This window comes from Chionomys nivalis, chromosome 10, assembly GCF_950005125.1.
Source record: "Chionomys nivalis chromosome 10, mChiNiv1.1, whole genome shotgun sequence".
Taxonomy (NCBI): domain Eukaryota; kingdom Metazoa; phylum Chordata; class Mammalia; order Rodentia; family Cricetidae; genus Chionomys; species Chionomys nivalis.
This window is the reverse complement of record NC_080095.1, coordinates 14,081,114-14,093,015: the sequence shown is the minus strand read 5'-3', so window position 1 is coordinate 14,093,015 and position 11,902 is coordinate 14,081,114. Positions and strand designations below refer to the sequence as shown.

Below are 11,902 nucleotides of genomic sequence, written 5' to 3'. Positions count from 1 at the left end.
CAGGAGGTCCTCGCTGGTCACCCAGCCCCTGAACAGTGTCCTCTGTGCCTGTTCCTGCCAGGGCCACACAGAAGCCATGAAGTCCAAGCCCTCTTCTGCTAGGTGTCCAGAGTGTAGTTGAGATATCCAGAGAGATGGCAGTGTCCGGGTCTCAAGGCTGTGGGGTCAGGGTATGAGAATCCAGTATGTTGAAGCAGTGTCCAGAAGAGGGATCTACACAAGGAACCCAATCTTTGGAAGGTTCTAAGGTTCCAAGACCCTGAGAAACACAGGCCTTTTCCTTATCCCAGCATTCATGGAATAGGTCAAAAGGAGCCTTGCTGGACATAGGCGATGCAAAGGCCACTGGAATAACTCCAGTGAGCTTCATCTGGGCCATGGTCGCCTTGATCCTCCTGGCTTGGTTGAAAGATGTCTGCTCTTGGGGATTTGAAAACTGCCTCTTCTGTCAGGAATCCCTGTGTTTTAGAGGATGATTTGAACATGGCTGACTCCAAGGTTGGTCCCTTTCCAGTTCGATACAGACATTGTAGGCACTTGTCTTTTCTTCAGTGAGAGCTCTTCTGTGCCAACTGTCTGGATACACTGTTGAGGAAACTATGGCCCTTCTGGCCCCATCCAGTATCTTGGCTGCTGCTGTGATGGTGTTTTAGGTCCTGTTGGCTGTTTCCTGGGACAGAATATACTCTTCACATGGTCCTCCAACGAGGGAAGAACTGAGGGTGGCTGGGTCTCAGGGTTAGAGGGTAGTGAAGCATGTGTGGGCAGTGTGATCTGAGTTAGGCTGCTTGACATGGTGGACAGGATCCTTCTGGGCCCAGGAAACCCTCTGCCCATTATAGGAGATGGCCTAAGGCCCTTGTCCAATCATGTTCTTGTAGTCAGGGGCCAGCGTCTGCTTCAGTCCCATCACTGAGGAGAAGATCCACTTTACCTGTGGGGCAGGATGGGGAAGACAAGGGTCAGGCCTGCACTCTATCCTGTGGGTAAACCACGGACTATCTCACCTGAAGTCCCCTCTATACAGGCAGGAGAGTACCCACTCCTAGAGCTCCTCTCAAACCATGTTGGAGTCTGGAGGACAGCATGGGGACCAGAGGGGATAGAAGGGGGTGTATGTCGGGGATACAGTGTGGGAATAGTATGGAATAGAGTTTTGGACAGCATGGGGCCAGGCTGAGGATACAACATGGGGCGGTGTGCGGACAATGTAGACACTGAGTAGGGAGAATGGTGAGAGAATAGGGTGTGGCAGAAGGACAGGATGAGCGAGAGGTGAGGACAGCACGGAACAACAGGGTACATGATACATTATAGGTGAGTGTAGGGACAGCACAAGATACAGCAGCATGGGACACCATGGGAGCAACACAAGAATTGAGAGGGTCATTGTAGCACTGGTGTAGGGACAGGGCTGAGGACAGCACGGGAACATTATGGGGCAGCAGGGTTCAGTGTGCAGACAATTTTGGGAGATAATGGGGTTAGTATGAGACAGTAAGGGTAGCATGAACGTACAGACATCGACATGGAAAAGCATAGTGGCTAGCAAGGGACAATGTGGGGCAGCATGAGGACAGTATAGGACACAACGGGGTAGTTTGGTGCATCATGGAGATGGCACTGGACATTGTGGAGTCTGTGTCAAAACAGCAGTGTAGACAGCATTGCACAGCATGTAACAAGTGGCAAATAGCATGGGACAGCGTGGGGCCTAGGACATCACAGGGATAGTGTGGGGGACCGTGTGATGGAAGCAGTGTGACAACATGGGGCAGCAAGCAAAGCCATGGGGCACTGTGGGGGACAGAGTAGAGACAGCAAGAGGACAAACTGGGAACATGTAGAGGTGACATGGACAGTATGGGGACAGCATGGTGACGGACTGGAAGCAGTGTGAGGACAGTATGGACACTGTGGGGACGGAAGGTGTGGCTGACCTTGAAGAGTGTGACCGTGGCACTGTAGCACACGCTGAGCAGGAAGAGGGTGATGAAGATGGTGATGGTCGTCCAGAGCCCGTCCAGCTCCCCGTCCAGGGCCTCAGCACAGTTGTCGTCCAGTTCCAGCTCTGGACAGAGAAGGGCAGTCAGTGTTTGTCCCAACAGGGTGTGGCTGGGAGGGATTCCCTATGTGGCAAGTGGATCTGCATGGAGGCAGAGGAGAAAGGGCCAGCTGGGCTGGGCCAGCAGACCCTTCCTGGGGCCAGCTTTATTTCTGTTCTCTTTGGACCAGAAACCTCAGTTCCCAAAAGTGTTCCACTTTTGTTTCTGGGCTCAGGCAGACACACTGGACCTGATGGTGGCCTGGACTGTGTAGGAGACCCTTCTGTTTGCTCAACTCCTCAGTTCTGGGACTGGCTAGGCTAGTCAGAGCCTTCGACTCTTGTGGGTAGTGACTGTGTAGCTTGCCTGGTCTTTTGTTTGTCCTCTGGTGACTAAGTTCAGAATGCCAGAGTGATGGCAGAGTCTGTGCCTGGTGCTGCCTGGACTTCAGACAAAATCCACACTGGGAAGTGAACTGTGTTATACAGCTTTGGAATAGTTTCAGTTGTGTGAGGTAGGCCTGAGGTCCAGGGACAGACTGGGCTTGAGAGGACTTTTGTGTGTAAGAGGAGTATGCGGCCACACTCGGCAGGGAAATGTTGTATCTGTCTCAGTCGACCCTCTTGTGTATGCTGAGGAGGGCCATGTGAAAAGACCTGGTGCCCTTTGAACTTTGAGTATTGTGCAAGATGCCCAAATGATGGCCCAGTTGTGTGTGCATGTGTGTGTGTGTGTGTGTGTGTGTACATATGGGCCTTGTGGGCTGGGTGTTGCCAGCAGATTGGTTCTAATAGGTCTGGATTCATGTGAACATCTGACAGTCTCTCTCATAGGCAGCGAGAGATACCTTCGTTCTCAACATATGGCATAGACCTAGCCCCTGCAAAGCTTCCTGGATCGAGCAGAGCTCCAACCAGGGTCTGTCTGAATGCCTATGACCACATACATTTTTTCAGTGCACTCAGAGATATCCTTGGACAGGGAGGGAGGCAAGGACAGACTGAAGGAGATGGGGTTTGTGTGTCCCTTTCTTCGTGGATGTTCTGGGCCCAGAACAGATGAACTGCTAGTTAGAGGGAGGGCAAGTGAGAGACCCTGCCTAAGGATAAGCCTTTCCAGTGAGAAATAGGTTCTTTTCAGGCCAGCCAAATTCAAGATTGCTGAGTCTGGCAGTACAGGCTCACATTTTTTCTCCCTAGTGTTAATTCAAGACCTCAAACCCTGGAGATGCCACGGCCCATGACGAAGGAATACTCTATATGTCAGAAAGAACCAGAACATTTTTGCAGGGTCCCAGGGCAGTGCTGGGTGCTTTATTTACACAGTGAAGGGATGGAGGTGGGTATCAGCATCCCTTAGGACCAGAGGGCTCGCAAGACACTGGGCTCATTTACCAGGAGTGTAGGAGAGGTTCTTTTCTGTGTGGTGGTTGTGCAGGGCCTCGTGTACCACAGAGCAGACGAAAGTATCTCCACTCTCCCAATCACTCTTTTTCACATTGAACTTGCTGTAGAGGAAGAAAGTCTCATTTGTGTCCAAGACGGGCGGGGTGTTCTTGTAGTTCGTCTCTGGTTGTCCGTTCCTCTTCCATTCTACATCAATGTCTGCAGGGTAGAAACCCGTTATCATGCAGGTGAGACTGACTTCATTCTTGGTCAGCTGCTCCTTGGGTGGGGGCATGGTGTATACCTGTGGAACGCGAAGTTGCCCTGTGGGTACAGAGAATAAATAGTCAGCACAAAGGTCGCTGACAGGGTAGAAGTCTGTTCATGTATTGCTGCTACTACATCATCCACTTTGCAATTCTCACCCATAGTTTTGGAGATGGTTTTTTCGATAGGGGCAGGGAAGTCTACCCTGTTGACCCTGCATTTGAACTCCTTGCCATTTAGCCAGTCCTGGTGTAGGATGGGGAGGACACTGACTTCTCGGAAGGTGCTGTTGAACTGCGGCTCCCGGGGCTGATTCTGAGCATCGTGCACTTCCTTGCCATCTATAAACCAGCTGAACTGGATGGTAGGATCATCCTGACTAATGTCCACCACAACACACGTGATCTTGGGTTCCCGAGAGATCGTGAGTACATCCTTGAGCTTTGGTGGGAAGATGAAGACAGATGATATTTCTGAGTCTGTAGATGAAGAAGAAAGATGGAAATAGGCCAATACCCGGACCACTCTTGAATATGGACACTACTTAGGTCACTTTTTGTATACAGGGTTGGAGTAAATGGCCTGTAGACTTACCTGGACATGTGCAAGGCTTGCAACAGTCTGTCCCATGCCCTGCAGAGAGAAGACTGAGTGTTACTGGAGTTTGGAGATGAGAAGGCACCAAGACGCAAAAAAGGGGACACAGACAGGATCTCCTGCTACCCTGAGCTGATGTCCCCTCCCTGGTGATGGCTGCCCAACCTGGTTGGTCTAGGTAGGCAAATGTCTTAACCCTGAACCACTCCTCCCCTGCTTGCTCTCTCACCAATTTTCTTGTCCACCTTGGTGCTGCTGGCCGGGTGGGCGACATTGCAGGTGATGGTCTGGCTGGGCCACATGCTGGAGGGCACAGTCACTGAGCTGCTGAGGGAGTAGAGCCCAGAATCCAGGACCGATGGGAAGATGTGCACGCCGCTGGTCAGGCTTCCAGAGTTCCAGGTTACGGTCGCCGGCTCAGGGAAATAGCCCTTGACCAGGCATCCCAGGGTCACTGTGGAGCCAGTTGTGCTTCCACATCCAGGGGCCAGTGGATAGACAGATGGGGCTGTTGTTGAGGCTGCAAGAAAAGGTGTATATGTGGTCATGCTGTCAGACATGGCTGACCCAAGCCTCTAGAAGGCCTCTTCTTTCAGCCCTCCCAAGGCTCTGGTTCTCTATATGGTGTAGGCAATATCCAAGAATTGGCTTGGTGAATGTCAGGATCACCAGGTTAGGTCAGGCCTGAGGTACTTTGAGCACAGACTCATTCTTAATACACTTTCAGAAAACTGCCATACTAGCTGTCTACTGTGGGTCCCCACTCTTCGGTCTCTTATGCCTAGGCCATATGGCTTCGCACAATCAGGGCAATATTGAATGACAAACTGAAGCCAGCACAGTCTTGCAGCCTGTAGCCACTTCTTGGCATTGTCTGTCCAAGCATGTTGGCTCTTGCCAACTCCTAGGCTGCTTGCTCCTGCCTTGGTGGGTTGGTGGTTGACTGATGGCCCATGTTCTTACGTTCCCTGAACTTTCCACAGTCCCAGAGCTCTGGCCATAGCTTTGCTGTGCAGATGGTGTCTTCTCTAGTTGACTTTGAACTAAGGAGGGTTAGCACTCTCTCTCTACTCCTGGGTCTGGACCCACATCTTGCCCATACACAACCTTCTCGACCTGTCCCCTCTCAAGTCGGTCTAGGCTCTTAAATGTGTACTCTTGGCCACTGCTTTGTACCTTATCCGCTCCTCATGCCTTTCTTTCCGCTCTTACAGTTCACCACCAACATTCCACCTTACAGGTTCCCAGTGTGGGCAACTCTGGCCTGTCCTGTCCTGACTGGCCAGCACCTTGCTGCCTCCCTGCCGTGTAGTCACACTGACGAGACCCTGGTGAGCTCAGTCTTGGCTTTCTATCTCTTCCAGTCTTGTTCTTCACACTGTCCTGGGTTTTCCTTTTGCATGGTACTTGTGTTGCCAGATCCTAGAGAAGTCCCTTTCCTTTTTCAGCATCCTTTGACCCTTGAAGTTGGAAAATGTCCCCATTCTTCATGGAGCTGGCCAGAACCACTATCCCCTCTATCCTTGGTTCCTCCCGTTATCTCCAGAGCTTTGCTGGTCTCTCTCTCCTACATCTTAGCTCTGACATCCCCTTCCCAGGCTCTAGACATCACCCTCCCTTCCTTCTGTAGGTTGACCCTGGGTATGTACGTTGTTGGCACAGGTTTGGTTTTTCTGCTCTATGTTTCCATAACCCCCAGGATCGTAGCTAGGATCCCTGACTCAAGAGCTGCAGTCCATACAGATCCTTTGGTAATGCCAGCCCTAGGACCCTTGCCTATCCGGGTTCTTCTTCAGCCAGAGGCACTTTCTGACTCCTTCACCCCCAGGACTGGTTCTCTCTAAGCCCTCAGCTGTTCTCACTGCCTTCATCAGTGCAGCTCTTTCCCTTGGTTTTGTCTCTGTCCTGAGTATCTCAGGTGGCCCTGTTGGACCTGATCCACTTTCCTGTCTGCCTCTTGCCCTCTATGCTCTTGGGACTGCCTGATGCCTATCCAGCCTTCCCCTAACCCAAATATCGCCTGCACTGGGCTTGCTTCCTGAGCCCCTAGGGGTACTTCTCTCTCCCAAGGAGTTTCCTGTTCTGTCCTCTTCTCTCCCTTATGATCTCCTGACCTCTGTGGGCCTTGTAGGCTTCTACTGATTCCAGCTCCAGAATTTTCTTGCCCTACTAGGCCCTCTTTGTTCTGTTGGATCAATCTCCCTGATTTCACCAGCCAACATACCTTCAAGCCTGTCCGCATCACAGCAGACAGGTGGATCAGCTCCTGCCTTCACCTCTGGGCTTTTTACCCTTCCTAGTTTCTCCTTTTCTCAGTGTGAAGTAAATTGAGCCCTCCCCTCTGTCATTGGTCTTCTACCTTGCCTACCTTTTCTTTTCTTTCTTTTTTAATTTTTACTCATTTTACATGCAAACCACATTTTCCTCTCCTTCCCCTCCTTTCTCTCCCCAAGCCACCCCCTACCCTCTCCTCGGAAAGGGTAATGCCTCCCATGGGGAGTCAACAAAGCAAGGGACAGTCAGTTGAGGCAGAACCAAGACACTCCCTCCTGCATAAGGCACCCTACCAAATAGTATGGGGTCCAAAAAGCCAGCTCATACACCAAGGTACATCCTGGTCTACCACTGCCAGGGGTCCCATAAACACTCCATTGCCTACCATTTCAACGCAGCCTCAAACCCCTGCCCTTGGTACCCAGCAGAGTGATTGTTATGGGCAGTTAATATAGCTCCTGGCAGTATACAGGCCCTGCTGGGGTGGTCTGGGAGGCTCCTCAGTCTGCTCCCCCACATTCTCACCTGCCTGGTTCCCCTTTGTTTATTCAGCCGGAATATCTTATACTCTCACCTGTCTCACCTCCCCAGTACCTGCTCAGCCCATGCCCCCACCCTCACCTGCACCAGCTCCCCAGTACCTGCTCAGCCCATGCCCCCACCTTCACCCACCCCAGCTCCCCAGTACCTGCTGAGCTCATGCCTTCACCTTCACCTGCCTCAGCCCCCCAGTACCTGCTCAGCCCATGCCCCCACCCTCACCTGCACCAGTTCCCAAGTACCTTCTCAGCCCCTGCCGTCACCCTCACCTGCCTCAGCCCCCCAGCACCTGCTCAGCCCATGCCCCCACCCTCACCCACCTCAGCTACCCAGTACCTGCTCAGTTAATTCCCAACATCCTCACCTGCCATAGCTCTGCTGTAGGCACTCAGTCTGTTTTCCTACTTGTTATGCTTACAGGCTTCTTTAATCTTCCAGAACTCCTCTTCTGTAACTGCCCAGTCTGTTTTCTCATATTCTTACCTGTCTGTAGTTTCTCATCCTAGAACCCGACACTCCCACCTATCCCAGATGCCCTGTGGCTGCTCAGCCTGACTTCCCACACTTTCACCTACCCCAGACCCTCTTTAGTTGCTCAGCCTGGTCTCCTATATCCCTGTTAACTCCAGCTTCCATGCAGCTGCTCAGCATGGAACACGACAATACCACTGACCTCAGCTCCCCTGTAGCTGCCCTGCTGGCTCCCTGCACATCCTCCGGCCTCAGCTTAGCGGTAGCTGCTCCTTCTGGACCCCTGCACATCCTCCTGCCTCAGCTCCACTGTAACTGCTCCTTCTGGACCCCTGCACATCCTCCTGCCTCAGCTCCACTGTAACTGCTTCTTCTGGACCCCTGCAATCCTCATGCCTCAGTTCCCCTGTAGCTACGCTGCTGGTTCCCTGCACATCCTCTGGCCTCAGATTAGCGGTAGCTGCTCCTTCTGAACCCCTGAAAATCCTCCTGCCCCAGATCCCCTGTAACTGTTCCTCCTGAAACCCTGCACATCCTCCTGCCTCAGCTTAGCTGTAGCTGCTCCTTCTGGACCCCTGCACATCCTCCTGCCTCAGCTTAGCTGTAGCTGCTCCTTCTGGATCCCTGCACATCCTCCTGCCTCAGCTCCCTTGTAGCTGCCCTGCTGGCTCCCAGCACATCCTCCTGCCTCAGCTTCACTGTAGCTGCTCCTTCTGGCTCCCTGCACATCCTACTGCCTCAGCTCGCCTGTAGTTGCCCAGCCCGGATCACTTCATATCCTCCTGCCTCAGCTCCCTTGTAGCTGCCCTGCTGGCTCCCTGCACATCCTCCTGCCTCAGCTTAGCTGTAGCTGTTCTGCCTGGATTCCTGCAATCCTCCTGCCTCAGCTCCCCTGTAGCTGCTCCTTCTGGACCCCTGCACATCCTCCTGCCTCAGCTCCCCTGTAGCTGCTCTGCCTGGCTCCCTGTACATCCTCCTGCCCCAGCTCCCTTGTAGCTGCCCTGCTGCTTCCCTACACATCCTCTGGCCTCAGTTTAGCGGTAGCTGCTCCTTCTGGACCCCTGAACATTCTCCTGCCCCAGCGCGCCTGTAACTGTTCCTCCTGAACCCCTGCACATCCTCCTGCCTCAGCTTAGCTGTAGCTGCTCCTTCTGGCTCCCTGCATATCCTCTTGCCCCAGCTCCTCCGTAGCTGCTTATTCTGGACCCCTACACATCCTCCTGCCTCAGCTTAGCTGTAGCTGCTCTGCCTGGATTCCTGCAATCCTCCTGCCTCAGCTCCCCTGTAATTGCTCCTTCTGGACCCCTGCACATCCTCCTGCCTCAGCTCCCCTGTAGCTGCTCCTTCTGGACCCCTGCACATCCTCCTGCCTCAGCTCCCCTGTAGCTGCTCCTTCTGGCTCCCTGCACATTCTCCTGCCTCAGCTTAGCTGTAGCTGCTTCCCCTGGCTCCCTGCACATCCTCCTGCCCCAGCTCACCTGTAGCTGCTTCTTCTGGCTCCCTGCACATTCTCCTGCCTCAGCTCCCCTGTAGCTGTCCTGCTGGCTCCCTGCACATCCTCCTGCCTCAGCTTAGCTGTAGCTGCTCTGCCTGGATCCCTGCAATCCTCCTGCCTCAGATCCCCTGTAGTTGCTCCTTCTGGACCCCTGCACATCCTCCTGCCTCAGCTCCCCTGTAGCTGCCCTGCTGGCTCCCTGCACATCCTCCTGCCTCAGCTTAGCTGTAGCTGCTCTGCCTGGATTCCTGCAATCCTCCTGCCTCAGCTTAGCTGAGGCTTCTCCTTCTGGACCCCTGCACATCCTCATGCCCCAGCTCCCCTGTAGCTTCTCCTTCTGGCTCCCTGCACATCCTCTTGCCCCAGCCCCCTTGTAGCTGCTCCTTCTGGCTCCCTGCACATCCTCCTGCCTCAGCTTAACTGTAGCTGCTCTGCCTGGATTCCTGCAATCCTCCTGCCTCAGCTCCCCTGTAGCTGCTCCTTCTGGACCCCTGCACATCCTCCTGCCTCAGCTCCCCTGTAGCTGCTCTGCCTGGCTCCCTGTACATCCTCCTGCCCCAGCTCCCTTCTAGCTGCCTTGCTGCCTCCCTGCACATCCTCTGGCCTCAGTTTAGCCATAGCTGCTCCTTCTGGACCCCTGCACATCCTCATGCCCCAGCTCTCCTGTAACTGTTCCTCCTGGACCCCTGAATATCCTCTTGCCTCAGCTTAGCTGTAGCTGTTCCTTCTGGCTCCCTGCATATCTTCCTGTCCCAGCTCCCCTGTAGCTGCTCCTTCTGGCTCCCTGCACATCCTCCTGCCTCAGCTCCCCTGTAGCTGCTCTGCCTGGCTCCCTGCACATCCTCCTGCCTCAGCTTAGCTGTAGCTGCTCTACCTGGATTCCTGCAATCCTCTTTCCTCAGCTCCCCTGTAGCTGCTCCTTCTGGCTCCCTGCACATCCTCCTGCCTCAGCTCCCCTGTAGCTTCTCCTTCCGGCTCCCTGAACATCCTCCTGCCCCAGCTCCCCTGTAGCTGCTCCTTCTGGACCCCTGTACATCCTCCTGCCCCAGCTCCCCTGTAGCTGCTCTGCCTGGATTCCTAAGCTCTTGAGACTACCCTAGGCACCCAGCATTCCCACCTACTCCTGGGCCATCTTCATTTATTTTGTCTCAGTCCGAAATTCCTGTGGTTACTCAGCTAGCTCCAGTATGCCCAACATCTCTCAGCTTCCCTGTGATGCTCAGCCTGGTTCACCATCCTTCCCTTTTCCAGTTCCTCTGTAGCTGATAGGACTGATCTCCAGAATCCTGGGACTTTCCTGTCCCTCCTCAAAGCTCTGCCACGTACCTCAGTTCCCCTTTGCCAATCAGCCTGATTCCCTAAGGTCCTGGGAGACAAACTGAGTTCCTAGTACTCCATTTGTCCTAATTTCCATGTGTACCTCAGCCCGGTCCACTGAGCTTCTTGGAAGTCCCTGAACCCCAGCACTTCGATCAGTCTCCGTTGACATGTGCTGGTCAGCCCGTGTCCCCCATCTCTAACTACACCTGCCCCAATTCTTTATCTGCTCAATTGTTCTCCAATACAGCTGCCTGCCCCAGGTTAGCTTTATCTGCCAGCTTGGCCTCTTGTGCTCCTGGCGATGACCTGACTCCCTAACCCTCCTATCTACCCAGCCCTGTGTAGCTGTTCAGCCTTAGATCCCTAACATTCCTGATTACCTTAGATCCTCTGTGCAGTTCAGCTTGGTGACCTATGCTTGCACACCCCTCAGCCCCATGACAGCTGGGGTTTCTCTGTCCAGTCAGACTCTTACTTACCTGAGCCCCATGAAGCTGCTCTGCTGGTTCCTGTGACCTCTTGGACTTGCTCTGCCTCCTCCAGCACTCTGTTATCCACTGCTCACCTGAAGCTGTCCTGCCTGGTTCTTTGAGCTCCTTGAGCTTCTCTCTACATGTCTTTTCTTCTCTTGGCTTTACTCCTGGTGTGACTCTTGAATGCTGTGATTGACCCTTGGACCCCAGAGTACCTACTTTCTCTCCCATCTTTCCCCAGCAGGCTTAAAGACATTCCCAGATGAGCTCCTGAATGTCACCCCCTCCTCTACTTACCACAGGTCTCTGCATCAACACTCACTCCTTTGGAGCTCCTTTTTTCACTGGCTTAGCTGCCTTGGCTCGATCAACCTGTAGTCCAGGTCAAACCCATCCTTCAGACTTTCTGATATATCCTCCTGCCCGACTCTTTGAGGTTTGATGTGGCCAGTCCTTCTGTGGGTGTATGGGGCTTTAGTTGCCTGTACTTCTCTCCATGGGCTTCCCAGAGCCTGCTTGGTTGACATCAGGCTGCAGGCAGGAACCTTTACTCTTCAACACACAGACTTCCTCTGTCGGGGCTGATCTGTCAACTCCTTCCAAGTCTGCAGTGATATGATGACTCAGAAAGCTAGAAGGGCCACCGATGTCCCCAGTCTCTGGTCCCTTCCCTTCGCAGCTCCTGTCACTGCTGGACCCACTCTTGTGGAAGCCGTTTTGGTTTTCTCTTGTTTTTCCCAGAGTCACAGCCCTTGTCCCAGAGATGTGAATGCCACCCACTTCCACCCTATGCATGACTAAGAACAGGATTGACAGTGGGTGGCTTAAGGCATTTCCTGAAGTTCCCCTTTATTTTGGGGGTTTCTATGTTTGGGGGTGAGGGAGAGTCCAAAAGCTGACTGAGATTACTTCATGTGGATGTGTGGGGGTGGGTGAGGTGGTACACTTGAGATTCAGGGGCAAGCCTGACTGTGCACCCTCTGCTCTGTGCACCTGGGCCTTCCAGGCTCCCACTCTTTCCTGACCACCTCATTG

At 53.5% G+C, this 11,902-nt stretch overlaps 1 gene segment (V, D, J or C); it reads right to left on the bottom strand.

The window, feature by feature from the left end:
- Positions 1-850: 850 nt before the first annotated feature.
- On the bottom strand, positions 851-4,854 carry LOC130882232 (Ig gamma-1 chain C region, membrane-bound form-like). The segment is given in 5 exon segments: positions 851-934; positions 1,941-2,071; positions 3,440-3,754; positions 3,856-4,176; positions 4,524-4,854. Coding segments are annotated over 5 exon segments (1,182 nt in total).
- Positions 4,855-11,902: the final 7,048 nt, after the last annotated feature.